The 14892-nt window shown below is 39.7% G+C and overlaps 1 protein-coding gene across 2 annotated transcripts in view; it reads left to right on the plus strand.

Moving 5' to 3' along the window:
* Window positions 1-12351, plus strand: part of CFAP58 (cilia and flagella associated protein 58) — a 57602-nt gene extending 45251 nt beyond the window's left edge. The window contains exons 16-18 of one of the 2 annotated variants that reach the window (XR_011001477.1): window positions 5319-5438; window positions 6925-7154; window positions 11266-12351. Coding sequence is in view for 1 of the 2 variants with exons in the window: in XM_068198002.1 (XP_068054103.1) it covers window positions 5319-5438; window positions 6925-7058; window positions 11266-11386 (375 nt within the window). In the remaining variant the exon portion in view is untranslated. The remainder of the gene's footprint in view (window positions 1-5318; window positions 5439-6924; window positions 7155-11265) is intronic. The other variant, XM_068198002.1, reaches the window with a different exon arrangement.
* The last annotated feature ends 2541 nt before the right edge of the window (window positions 12352-14892 follow it).

A 14892-nucleotide genomic window follows, 5' to 3' on the forward strand; every position in this document is an offset into this window, starting at 1 on the left:
GTAAAGTAGAAACACTGTGATTAAATGAGCTACTCTGATTAATGATTTTATAAACTCTCAAGAGTTTATAAAAAGGAGTAATAGTAAAAAGGAGTCAATAGTAAAAAGGATACTGTAGCTGTTATTTCAGCAAGACACATCCATGCCATTTTCTTTGGATAGATTCTTAACCTTGTGTCTCAGAGTTCAAAAGTTGAAAGAAGTATATGTATTTATTTGTTCATTGGAAAAAATACTGTTTTCCTACACCCTTATTAGGGAAGATCTGATAGTAACAGTTTCTAGCAATAATAATAAAAATAAGTTGCAGCTGCACTCCAGGTGGAAATGTTCATACTTTGTTGTTTGTGGAAGATGATGATACTGCAGTATTCAGCTCTTGCTGTTGCAAAAGGCCAAGGGTGAAGACCTTATAAGGTGCTCCAAGGTTTCTTTCCTCTCTCATTAAGCTGTTTTGAAAATGCCAGTCAATTTGGTGCAGTTTGCTCTGTGCCAAGGAAACAGAATTGCTCTTGAGAAGCATTATTATCATCTGGAGAAATGAGTTACAAGACAAGTGTGAGTGGTGCAGATTTCACCAAAGATGAGACTATCCCAGCCTTTCCTTCAAGCTGGTGGTTTTCACAGGAAAACCCAAAACATCTAACACAGTGTTAGTGTTGCCTCACTGTGAAAGGGCCTCAGTGTCCTCTTTCAAACGTAATTAATTTATCCAATAACAAACCTCACACTGGTGAGAGATTAAGAAGTGTCTAGGTGATAATGAAAACAGGAGCTGTTCTAGGGAACTGCATCCTTGCAAGGTTGTTTGCTGATGGGTGTGGAATAGACAGGAAAGAGCAGGAGCTTTTGGAAACTGTTTACAGAGAAAGTTTTTACTGCACATTTCTCATAGTGCTGGAGGCAACTTTCTTCTGTTATTATAAAATTTCTGAAGGTCACCATATGCTAATTTTTTTCTTTACCTGATAAAACTTTTAAAGATAGATGTCCTGAGCCAACAGCTACTGCTAGGTATACACAACAACAAGTAAGTGTAGAGCTTATACAGCGAAAATGACTATGACTAGATATGTATGGCTGTGTATGTATTTAATCCAGATTTCTGTGTCCTGTTTAACACTTATGAAGAGGAATCACCACCCCTAAGGATGCTTTGCTGCTGCATGGTGTCATAAACAAAATGCCTCTGGAGTTCAGCACAGCCCTGACATTTTGGTTATAGTGCCAATAAACAAGAAACCCCCCATGGCACGTTGACTGACTTGTTATCCCCACCAAAGCCATGAGGAACTATGGAGTGCTTGCACAGTTACTATATTGCCTTCTCCACCTTACTAATTAAAATAAGATGTTTTAATTTTAATTTTAAAAAAATTAAAATTTTATTATTTTTTAATTTTATTCTTTATTTTTTTATTATAGGTTGAATGTTTTAGGGACTGCTGCCATACACTATATTGCAAACTTTTGCACTACATCTTTATCTTTTTGAGTTTTTTCTTTAGCTCAGTTTCTGGAGACAGGAACTGGCGTTAGTTAAATTTACTGTGATGCAAAGTCTTTTGGACAATTTTGTGGTTTTTTTTTTTTTTTTTCTGTGTGTGGTTGGTTTGTTTGTTTGTATTGTTTTTGTTTTATTTTGGGTATTTTTTTCCTTTAGTAATTAATGTGATAAAAAGCTTTTGGTGCATGATAGGATTTTTGCAGGTCTGGTGGAGAAAGCTCTTGGGGTGCTGACATGCCAAGTAAATTTGTTGAATTATCTATTTGGAAAGAACTGATAAAAATGAAGAATCTGGGACTGCAGGGCCTTTTTCTGCTGTGAAACCATCTTCATTAAATGTATGGTCATCCAGCATCTCTGGTTCAGGATAAAACCCTGGGGGAACTAACAAGGTGTGCTATTTCCTGGTGTCATGGTGAGGGACAGGATAACACAAAATGGGGTCACATCTTTAGAGCTCTATTCCAGCCTGGAACTGGTGAATGCTTCCCACTCCCTGTCAATGGCTGGGAATGCCTTGCTGTCACTTTGGGAATGTGTCTGATGGAACTGATGGTCCTTCTCACATGGAAAAGCAAACGGTGCTGTGCTGGTCAGCAGCAATATCTTCTTTTGAAGTAGGATTTGGCTGGCAAAAGTGATTCTTCTTGCTGAAGATGGAGCCAGCTCGTGACCACCTGATCCTGGACAATCAACTGAAGTTTGCCAAATGCTAGCCAGTCTTCTGCAGAAGAAAACATTTTTTTCTCAATTTGCTGTAGAGCGAGCAGGCCAGGAGAACACCAGAATATGGCTGAGACAGAACCTAGTTAAACTTAGGGGAAAGAACCACTTACTTCCCCACCCTCCCTCTCCAAATTAATGGGTGAGAGACTTAGGGATGAAGAAAATTACTGTCATGGCTGGGCCTACAGACAGATCTGTGAGCTCCTCAGAGATCCCCTGGGAAACAAATCTAAGGCAGGAAGGGGTATTCTGAAAATAATATGCCATTTTATTTGCAGAATTTTTACAGCAGGTATTCACAGAGGTCCTGAAGTTCTCTTTAGAATGCCTGAAATTTAACTGTAGTCCTCAGTCTGAGTGTCCCAGCATGCCCTACATACACAAAATGAATGTGCCATCATCTCTCCACCATCATCTTGGCTTAGTTTGTGTCATAGACCAGTGAAGCTTGTTGATGTTATGGGCTCAGTCCTACAGTCAAACATCTGCTGAATTCCATGGGAATTCCGTGGTGGAAAGATCCCATAAAAAGCTTTGTTACTGGCCTAGACCTTATCTGATCATAGGTGCATTACTCTTACCAGTGGAGGCTTAACAGCATGGATTTACAGAGATTTGATGGCTCTTCCTTCACCTCCAGAAGAAGAGTTGTGCCTCCCAGTGTGTTTGTGACTCTAAGTTCCTTGATCTCAAAACCTCACAACTGTAGTAAGATGTGTGTTATGATGGCAGCCTGGTGTGAGGATGGAGGGAAATGTGAGGGGAGGCAGTTTGGGACGAGCCAAAGAAACCCAGTCATAATGGATTGACCTAATCTATTATAGAAAACAAAGTTTTTCTTTATGAATTCGTGCTGATATTTTTTTCTTGATCATTTCTGATTTCTTATGTGTAGAGATGGAAGCACCTGCCAATGTACCTTGTAACTCATGTACATTTACTCTTGTGGTTGGTGTTTTTAAATTAATTGAAATTAATTTGTTTATTTTTAATTTATTTTTTGGATCCTGGGGTTAAATTATCAGAAATTAAGAAAATGCCAACCTGTGAATACAAGCTTCTGCTGAGGAGGAAAGAAGTATCCAGGGTTTTCTTTTAATGTTTTCCTGACATACGGTGCTTCTAACCCAGTGACAAATTAATTGACTAGATGTAAAAGAGATGGACAGTGCTCAGCAAGGAAGGACAAGATATGCATTATCAGACATCTGGTTCTGCCTCTGTTGATTATGGATACAATATATATTGGACACCTAATGAGTCTCTGCTGTGTAAAATAGATTCTCCTTACAATAGAGTTGCATGCTTTGTCTCTAAATGAGGTTATTATACACACCATTGCACAGTGTTTGAAGAGCTTGGTTGGCTGTTGTAGAGGGTAGGGAGAGAAAAAAATGGGAAAACAATTGCACTTAAGACCTTCAATCCATCAGTTGCCCCATATTTATCCAAATTACCATTGCACTATTACAAAATACAAATATATGATGCATTCAGGGTTGAAATGTTAATATTGACTGGCCAGATTTTAACAAGGTGGATTTTTCTTTTGCAGTTGTTTTTACCTTGCAGTAAAAATCTTACTTCTTCAGGAAGAAAAGCTGGTAGTAGGAATACCACTATGAAGTGGAATAATAACTCTTTATTCAGACTGAATTCTCAATTTAGTATTTGCTGCTATGCAAAACTCAGTCTGAGTCGCAGGAGGTTTTGATTTTTCCAGAGATAAACTGTGAACAATTTCATTTATAAGGAATTCTTCCTCAGTAATCTGCAGAGTTTAAGGACAATGCTTGCAAAAGTAAGGCATGATTTGAAGTGATTCCATTTTGAGGACCCAGCTTGTGACCATTGTAGCGCATAGTTTTCAGAAAATGATGAGGTCTAAAAACTCCAGACTCCTTATGCTCTTGAAGACTGGACACCTAAAATTTTACATCTTCAAAATAGCAAACCACTTCTGAAAACCCTGGCTCAACCACTGAGAAAGACCAAATGTAGCAATTTTAGATGATGTGATGGCACCATTTCCCACATCAACAGATGAATTCTGTGGTAAGAGTTGTAGAAAGCCCTTATAAAAAAGACAGTTAAAAGGGGCTTTGCCAAATCCAGTGTAAATAAACACCTATCCAACCTTCTTCTTGGGGTTTTTGTCTTCCTCAGTTAAATCTTTTATCTGCTAGTCTCCTTTTTAACTCCAGTTTTCAATGTACCTGAAAAGGATGTGATCTTACTAAATAATACTATTTAATGATCTTAGTTTTCCAGGATAGTAAAACTATTGTAATGTGCAAAACTATGAAGGTGGCTTTTTTCAGAGCTTTATTTCTCAGACTCAAAACAAGTACACTCTCAAAACACAGCTGAAAGCAGCATTTCAGTACAGAAAGCTGTAAGTGGATCCATGGTGTGGTTTCTTTTCAGGCATGGCAATATCCAACTCCCACAAGTATTACTGTTCCAACATAAAGGATAAGGAGACACATGACAAAAATTACTTGGTAATTGTGCTAGTTATAATTGTTGCTGTTTATAATTTCTTTCCCTTTCCCAGAGCCCCTGCAGTTAAACAAAAAGGTTATATATATATAAATATCTGTGTGTGTGTACATGTGCTTTGCAGGATTTTCTTTGGAAGAAGTAACTCTTTTGTACAGTCCTTTGCTGACATTTCTATAGCCAGCTCACATCCTGTGGGGTGAAGCTGTGATCCTTAATGTAAGGCAATGTGACTCATAAGAAGAAAGATTGCAATAAGCACAGTTTCTAGTGATTAATTTCCCAGCCCTGGATACTCTTCCAGTAAGTGCTGAGGTAGAGAGTGCTTGCTGGTGATGGTGTTTAAGAGCATTTCATTCATGGTTTGAAGTAGCTGCATGTTTATCTTAATGAGCTCTCCCATTGCTATCACAACAACTTTAAATACCTTATGGCTAGTGAGGAAAGCCTGACACCCAGGCAGATTTGTTTCTCCAAATACCTTCCTGACTGAGTTGCAATATTCAGTGAGGTTGATTTCCTCTCAGGCTGTGCTGCTGCCGTAGCAGTTTCATGAGAGCTCCTTCTCTCGTCCCTTCCTTAGGAAAAGGAGAAGCTGTATGTGGAGCTGAGGCACGTGCTGGCCCGGCAGCCTGGTCCCGAGGCCCCGGAGCAGCTGCAGCAGTACCGGAGCATCCTCCGCGAGAAGACGAAGCAGATCAAAGTAAGAGGTGCCCCCTGCCCCTGGGGAGGGGCTGCAGGGAGATCCTCAGTGAGCTGTGTGCCTGCCCTAGTGCATTAGACCAGGAAAGCAGGGTTATCGCTGCCTCTCCTCAAGGGACAACACAGAGCAGTAAACTAACTTTTTTTTTGCACATTATGCTACTTTGTTTAATTAAAATAGAGGAAAAGTCTTATTACAAGATGAGTTAGCAGCACAATGCTGTAAATATGTTTTTTGCATGGGCATTCTGGAATACTGCCAGCTTTTCATTCAGCTTATTCTCCTTCCCTTTATCTTAAACTGTTAATATCTTTAAGAAGCAAATCAAAGCCATTTTGTTTTCTTTTTAACAAACTAGTGGGAATATACTGAGAATCCAGTCTTAAGTTACTGTTATTTCTCTTGCCATGTGTACGTGTATATTTAGATTTGCAGATTTTGTGGTGATGACAGGAGGAACCTGTTCTAACCCCTCATCAGTTGGAGAGAGGAGTTCCTGCTTCCAAAAGAATCTTGTAGAGCATTTAAAAAGCATAATATTAAAAAGTGATTCTTTGATAGAATTCTCTGATATTCTATGAATAAGCTGATCTTCTATTCTTGCCTGCATGAGAGATCAGTCTCCCCAGGAGTTCATCTACTTCTGCAGCTCCTCTCTCTGTTGAAGTCATCATCTCCTGTTCACTGCATCATAATCACGTCTATACTAACCACGAGGAAAAAAATGCAGGAGCAGATGGGCCCTTAGGAAACAAAGAGGCTGTTATGCAAATCTTAGCTTTCCATGGAGAAGAAAAACAATGTAGAAAATGTAAAATAGAAGCCAGAGTTTAGCTAAACTGAACGTGATTTGAAGTTCTCCATACGGTCCTCATTTGTCCTTAATGCAGTCAATTGCTGCTTTGTATTTCAGGCACAGCATGCTGTAGCATGCTGGCATGCATGCCATTTTGGGGTGCCAGGTCAAGCTTATTATTCTTTTGAAAGAAAGAAGGTGCACTATGTACACTCCTCTGTTTTTTAAATTTTACTGATTCACAAGAAGTGGCTTTGTATTCATATTTGCAGTGCCTGGTACCACTTTGCCTGTGTGGATTGAATTACTCCACTTAGCAGTGCATTCCTGTGGATAAACCCCATTATTATAAAATCATTCCCTGGCTTATTAAGACCTTAACTTTGGATTTTTGCCCAGCTTTATGTCTCAGAAATTAAGAGCTAATGTATCTATTAATGCCATTCCCGTAAAGCTTGGAACATATTTTACATGTTGTATTATGGTTAAATGACATAGCCTTTATTTTGTAAGATGTTTTTAGGTGAACAGAGGTGAGATTAAATGAAACATCAAGTGGGAAAAAGAATTGTGGTAGAAAATGATCATATCTTACATCATCAAATATAAAAGGAGAAAGTGCTTGTAAAAGTACTCATGTGTAAGTGAAGCAACATCTCCTGTTTCTGCTGTTTGTGTTTTGTTTATTAGGCTTTGTCCTCAGAACTGAGTATGTGTGAAACACAGAGCAAAGAATACAAAAATGAAATTGAAAGACTTAACAATGAGCTTCTGGAAGTGAAAAAGAAATATCTGTCTCAGAAACGCAAGGAGCAACAGAAGAAGTATGGGAAAACAACAGTTTTGTCTACACAGCTTTCTGCATAAACTAGATTTTAGTTTAGGCCCTTTGGATCAGAATGTGGCCAAATTTGACTGAGGTGATAAAGTTTTGTTGCCTAATTTTCCTGAATGTTATCCTCCACGTTCCTTCAGTCTGGTCTGGATTTACCATGATCTATGGCCAGGACAAGAACATCCATCAGAGATGTTGCTGAACATGTTCTGCAGTCCAGTTAAATTATTCATACCAATGAGATGGTGCCCAGAGAACACAGATCAGTGTCTTGTCTCTGACATCAAAGCACAGAATTATAGAACAGTTTGGGTTGGAAGGGACATTTAAAGGCCATCTAGTCCAACCCCCCTGCAATGAGCAGGGACACCTCCATCCAGATGAGGTGCTCAGAGCCCCAGCCCGACCTTGAATGTTTCTGGGATGGGGCATCTCCCACCTCTCTGGGCAACTTGGGCCAGTCTTTCACCACCCTCATAATAGAAATTTTCCTTCTTATATCTACCTTCTTATATCTCCTTCTTAAATCTACCCTCCTTTAGTTAAAAACCCTTATCCCTTGTCCTGCTGCAGCAGGATTTCTGGGGTGTGAGTGCCCATGGCTGGCTCATGTTCAGCCTCTCACCCACTGCACCCCCAATTCCTTCTGGGCAGGGCTGCTCTCCATCTGCTCATCCCCCAGCCTGGATTGATGCCAGGGCTTGCCCTGACTCAGTTCCAGCCCTCCACACTTGGTCTTGTGGACCCTCACAAGAGGGTCACTTCTTGAGCTTATCCAGGTCCCTCTGGATGGCATCCCATCCCTCAGGTGAGTCAACTGCCCCATTCAGCTCGTCATCTGAAAACTTGCTGAGGGTGGGCATTACTTTTAACAAGAGATTTCTTAAATTTCTGCAGTCAGATGATGTGATCTGTTAACGAGTTTTTCCGTATGCACAGAAAGCCTTTTGTCTTTCCACTCATTTCCATCCTCAGCCTGTGCCTTCCTTACACACTAAAGCCAATGGTTCTTTACTATTGCTGAATATAATTCAAAGTTGCCTTTATTAATTCTTCCTTAATTTATGACAACAAATGATTTGATGACTAAATTAGCAAAATAATCAGTGATGAACAGTGACTTTTGTCCATCTGCAAATTGCACAATGTTACCTTAATGTTTGGAATTAGCGACAATTGTGCAGTGCTAATGGCCTTTCTGGTGCTTTAGGATCAATATGTGAGTTTACCATAATGCCTGATAATCCATTTCCAGCAGCTAAATGTCTCCTTCATAGTAGATTTGATATTTCCATTTTGGACTCTGGCATCATATAGCTTTCTCTTCATAAAATGAGGAGAAGTTCACCCACATTTTATTGTTATATCTCACCTAGAATTAATTCCTGTCATAAAAACTCCACTTGTTAAGGACATAATTGCTTTAAAATAAAAAATACTGAGTAAGTTGATGGTGGCAGAATGGGGGCATGTTATACGGCAAAAGGAATTTCATAGTGGAAGTCATTTATTGCTGGCTACACTGTTTATCGGATCAGGATAGATGCCTGCCATTGGGGCAGGTAGTAGTCTGATGAGCATTGGTGTCTTTGTGGCATCTGTGTTTTAGAAGCACATTCAGGTACTGTTAGTGGTGCTTCTGCAGGCTGGCATCATCTTGTGCCCCCCACCACAGCCTCAGCAGGCAGCAGCCCTGTGCTGCCAGCCCTGGCTTGCACCTCTCTTGTTTGTGGCAGTAGAGGGGTGGTTTTGCTCTCCTCTGCCCCTCATTGCTTTGTACCCCAGTCAAGCCTGTTGGACTGCATCCTGCTTTGAAGAACCCAGAGACATAACTGGGCATACCAGCCCTGGGTAACGACAACTTCTGCTGTCTCTAGGCTGTGCTTTGTGTTGGCAAGGGAAAACAACCTTGTGCAGCCCTCCTTCTCCAGCCTGCCCGGTGTGCAAGACACATTGCTGGCTTTCTGCACAGAGAGAACCTGTTGTGTCAGGTTCTTCCCCAAAGAGTCCTCTTCCCTGCCTTCCAGCCATCCCACACCCCTCTGCCTCAGGCAGAGCTGGACAGGCAGTGCCTGCTGTGTGAATGCTGGCCAAAGAGCCAGGGCCCTTTGATTCATACAATCTCAGATATCTCTAAATCCCAGCTGACAGAAAACCACTGACTTGATTCTCTGTCTTGCTGGCTAATGTTAACATCATGTCTGAAATAAATGTAGCTGGTTTTGCTAATAAAAAGATGATCCTGTCAGGACAATAGTATTAACAACATTATTGACCACCCTGGTATGAAAGAGAATTAATACTCTCAGATAACCTTACACAAAGTTATCATCTTAAACTTTTATTGATTTGCACAAGATAGCTTTGAGTTGTGATTTAACATTGTGGTACTGAATAAATGCCGCTTCGCACGTGATGCTGAAGGAATATAGTGACAGGAAGAATTTAGCTTTGTCTTGTGTTAAAAATGAAAATTCAGTGTTTAAGATTTTGGTTGTGAATTTGAAATCCTCTTTTTCAGCTCTCTGATTCTGAATGTTGCTTTTCCCAGTTGTCTTAGCTGTTCTTGTTCTATCTCTTCCTATTTTTAACTTCAACTCCTTGAACCCTTTCTGCATCACTATTTTCCTAGTTGCTTCTAGCACCAGGATCCCATTTTGATCTCGATAAGGATTTGTGAGAAAATATGAAGCTTAAATCTACACCAGAGACCTAATCCAGCAGTCCTATATATGTAAATAACTGCACTGAGGGATGTCAGTAGTAACTGGGAGCTTTTGCACGTGGCTGGTTGCACATTAATTCTGCATAATATATTATAGTATTCAGCTGCACAGAATTTTCCATACTGATGAGCACATCTGTTTGTTGTCTCCATGGGAGCATGAGGAAAAAAGGAGCATGGATTCTGGATCATTTTCTCCCCCCAGACTTGGAAGCCCAATAGTGAGATGAGATGAGATATGAGATGAGATGAGATGAGATGAGATGAGATGAGATGAGATGAGATGAGATAAGCCATCTAGATACAGAATGTTAGTTTCTAGTGCTGTCAGCTGGCATATCCATTAGGGCTACATTGATACAATTAAAACCAATTATAAATGGTCTTCATTGTTAAGTTCATCTGTGCCATCTTTTGGCTATTCCCCTACCTCTGTATGGGTCAAATTTAGAAAAGGATGCATAACTAGACATCTGACACACTTTCTCTGAACTTGTTCCTATCCTGATCGTTATTTAGGGGCAAATAGAAAAGTAATAATTACAGAAGTGTTTTTTTTCTCATAGTGGGGACTCAGCAAAGATACTCATGGGACAAAGGCTAGATTTTGTACAAGTGTGTTAGCACTCACATTTGTGTCTCAATCTCAGTGACTGTGAAAGATAGTAATGGTACTGACTTTCTTTGTGAAGCCTTGAGACTTCTGCTGTTATGATAAACTAGAAGTCCATAAAGCTCCACTTGATTGATCTTAAGTATCTCAGGACCTCTCTGAAGCATCCAGATATATCACAGTGAGGTTGGAATATTGCCCTTCATCTTTGTAGTGCTCTGCTTACCTCCCCAACTTTGTGAGAGTGGAACCAGCTAACCCTCATTCCCTCCTCTTGAGGTCATCAAAGTCAAGATCTTCTGGATTCTCAGATGGAGCAACTCCCTGGGGCTGTCAGTGCACCTACAGCACACTGCTAGTTTTCTGCAAATGTCACAGACAGGGCAATTATCACTGGAACTTTGTTAAAATGTGAAGACAGATAGCACTATGTATTCATTAAAATTCAACAAAGGACAAAAACCTCCCCATTGTGCCTTTGATGAATGTCGCTGTTTGTTTGAAAACAGGCATATTCCAGGTAGAACATGATGGTGATTAGAAATCTGAAGTCATGGACTCATGTATGTACTTGCTCTAATGAGGTGCTCTGACCATTTTGGGGAGTAGCACAAAGAAAGCTAATTTATTTCTAATTTTTAATAATTCCAAACACCATCAGTAGTTTTGTAATTAGATCCAAACAGACACCTAGTCTTGGAGGTTTAGCTTAACAGGCTTTAATCAACGCTTTTAAAATGATCTCTTGATACATGATTGCATCAAAGAAACTCTGGAGGACACAGATTTCCTTAGTTTGTAAACTAAGGATGAATGAAATGAAATATGAATTTTCTGTTTCTTTGTTTCTATTTAAAGGGAGAAGGAGCCATCCAGCATTGATATGAGGACAAAATTACCACCTCTCAAGACTGATGTACCTCAGTTCAACACAGGGGGCTTTCCTTCAAGCAAACCCATTCCCAAAATTGCAGTCTAGGAATGCACTCATCTAGTTGCATTCCTGTTCCCAGTTTCTTGTTTGAGAAACTGTAATTATAAGAGATTCAGAATCTACTGAAATCACTGTAGCACCTTCAGGAAAAAATTGTATATTGTATATAATAAAACACATTTTTACACTGGAATTACATTTTATATTGCATTTATATATTTTACATTTTGTATTGGAATTAACTTAGTTAATACACAATCTGTGTACCAAATCTGCCCATTTGATGCCAGCAGATGCCTGCACGGATGTAAATGGATAGTGGAGATATTTCTTCTTCAATATTATGTCTCTATTTAGCACTGTAACGCCACAAAATGCCTTAATATATAGTTATTTCTCTTTTATCTACCTCAGTTGTAAGCACGCACTCCATTTATCTTCTGACTCAAAGCACCTGAAAGAAATGAGAATACAGAAAAGAAGAAAAATTAATAGGCTGATGTTTCAAGCCCTGCTGAGCAAATGCAAAATTAACAAGTTTTTACTTAGATGTACATATGTAGCAGTTCTCTGTGTAGGTAGTGTATAATAGGGTTTATGCAGTGTTAGCTACAGTTGTTAGGAAGATCAAGGAAGTTTGTGGCCACAATGTGCGTTATTAAGAGCAGCATTGTGTTTACTCTGGTAGATACAAAGTGACATAATTATGTCTGTTCAATTTGAGGGGAATGTGCACACTCACTGGGACATGCTGTTCTCCCACACAAATCCTTCAGAGTGATTAAAACTTGGACTCAAAACATGGCAAACTTTATGCTTTAATTTCTAGACACTTGGGCATTTTTGTAACTTTCAGAAATTGTTTTTGTAATACAGCAGGAGCCCTCCAACCTTTTCAGCCAAAAGAGATTTAATTACCATTCATTAACAAGTGAAATAACAAAGTCACGGCATGAGGTGCTGAAATATAGAAAACTTTCAAGCTGTAAAATAAAATGTTTTGAAACTGATTTGAACGTGGAAGTTTTTTTCCCTGCCTGGGGGATAAAAATACTTGTCCAAAGAGATATGCTGATAAATATTTCACATCCAGAAAAAAAAAAGCCCAGAAACCCCTTTGCAAAGATTTTGTTCTTTTCTTTGGTGGAATACATAATTAAATATTAAAGCTACTGTGGGAAACTTTAATGGGAGTGTTTAATTCAAAAGAATCAAGTTAAATACGACAGGGATCTACTTTGCTTTTACACTGGGGACCAGAACACTTAGTCATCAGATCCATTGTATTTTGCTTTAGTCCCCAAAATAGCTATTATTGCTTTTCTCATTGTCAAGTGCATTATGCTAAAGTTATCCTTTCAGGGCAGTCATGCTGTCTTTTGTGTATCTGACGTGTCCTTACAGATGGAATAATTGACAATAACTGATATGGGCACTTGAGTCTGATGGAATCCCAGGTAGGTTTTACTGAAGCTTTTAGAAGTTGGTATTTACTAAGGTCCTGAGTATCCTGCCTGCAGCTGGATTCTGCTGTGCTTACACTGGCAAGTAATTTGTATTGAAATAAATCATCAAAGACACATTTATTAATTCACATGAATTAGAGGCACAGTTGGACTCCAAGAACCCCGTCACTCTGTAGAGAAACTGTTGACGTATTACACTCCAAAATGTACAGTGTGCCCCCTAACTCATCCAGAGATAATCTGAGTCTGTGCAGGTCTCCCACAGAATCACGGAATCATTTAGGTTGGAAAAGACCTCCAAGATCATCCAGTCCCACCTTTGGCTGAACACCAGCATGTCAGCTAAACCAGGGCACTAAGTGTAATGTCCAGTGGTTTCTTGAGCAACTCTTGAGCAGATGGTGGCTCCACCACCTTCCTGGGCAGCCTGTTCCAATGCTTAACCACCCTTTCCATAAAGAAATTCTTCCTGGTGTCCAACCTGAGCCTCCCATGGCACAGCTTGAGGCCATAGCCTCTTGTCCTGTCACTTGTTACCTGGGAGAAGAGGCCGAGCCCCAGCTTCTGTCAGGTACAACTCCTTTAAGGTAGTTGGAGATCTTTGTAACTTTCTGTGTTATAGTCAGGAGTGTGTAAGGTCACTCCTGAGCCTTCTTTTCTCCAGGCTGAGCCCCCTCCAGCTCCTTCAGCAGCTCATTATAGAACTCTCTAGACCCTTCCCCAGCTCCATTTCCCTTCTCTGAACACACTCCAGCCCCTCAATGTCTTTCTTGGGGTGAGGGACCCAGAACTGGACACAGCACTTGAGGAGTGGCCTCATCAGTGTGATCTCACTTTATTTCTGTTTGTTACCAGGGTTTAGCAGACAAATTGTCTCAGCGGTCAGGGGAAAGGAGGGGGAGCCAAGCAGATGGAATTTGTTCCCTACTTTATGAGTACAGTAGTAAAACAGATATTTTTCTGTCTTTAGTTGTACTTAATAGTAGCTTGTACAGCACAAGTAAGAAGCTTTTCTGTAAATTATTCTTGACCTAAGTTTTTCCTGTCTTTAAAATGGTTGGAATGGTATTTGTCTAAAGACTTGCAAAGGTAAATTCACTCACATTGAAAAGGTGGCTAGTCTTCTAGATTAAACAAAAAATGTAGGGGACTGAAAAATAATGTGATTTTCTCATACAACATGTTCTTCCAGCCTAAAGAGCTAGGAATTGAATACAATAAATTTCACCTACAGAGTAAAGAAGCTTTTACTTGTTCATCCACAGTTTCAGGCATCAAGATGTGAATGTGTTGGTTACTATCTTCAGTTTTATTGCATTATTTACTTATTACCACGGAAACCAAATTCACAGGTTAATTTGGAAAAGAAGAAAAAAAAAGACAAGAAAATATAGTTATCAAATTATTGCCAGTAACTTTCAGCATAATCAGGAATAGAATAACTGCAGCCAGTTTAATTTATAGTGCTAGAGAGTGAAAACCATTTCTGAGTTCATATAATAGAATGGATTAAAGCATACCAAATCCCTTCCCCCCTGTTCTATAAAAGCCAGGGAGCTTGAAAAATTGCTCTGGATGTCTGTGAACCCAGCTGATGCTGAGGTGCTTTTAGTGTTCAAGGATTTGGCTTGCGCAGCAGGGAAAGGCAGAGCGCTAATGAGAATATCATTTGTTCAGTTGCTTCTGCATTGTGAGCAGCAGCTCTGAAGTGCTTCTCTAAGTTTTGTTGCAGAAAAATGTTAATTGAATTCCAGTCTGTGCAAGATGTAGCAAGTGTATCTTTAACTTCTTGTTCCTGTAAAGATATGTGAAAAGATGGAGGTGAAGGGCTATGATCCATGGCACTTAAGTTAGAGGAAATCTTTCTTCACTGTAATTGCTTTGGATTGGACCTTGCACAGTAAATCTATCCTGGAGCCTTTCTTAGTGAGCAAAGTATGTAATATTGTTCACTTTCAGAGCTCTTGCAGTATGTAGATAATATTTTAAGTATTTTCACATCAAACTTAAGCTCTCTGTCTGATCTTGTTTGGCAGGTCTGTGTTCAGTGTATTGCATGAGCAGGACACACAAAAGACACCGTAC

This window comes from Anomalospiza imberbis, chromosome 8, assembly GCF_031753505.1.
Source record: "Anomalospiza imberbis isolate Cuckoo-Finch-1a 21T00152 chromosome 8, ASM3175350v1, whole genome shotgun sequence".
Taxonomy (NCBI): Eukaryota; Metazoa; Chordata; class Aves; order Passeriformes; family Viduidae; genus Anomalospiza; species Anomalospiza imberbis.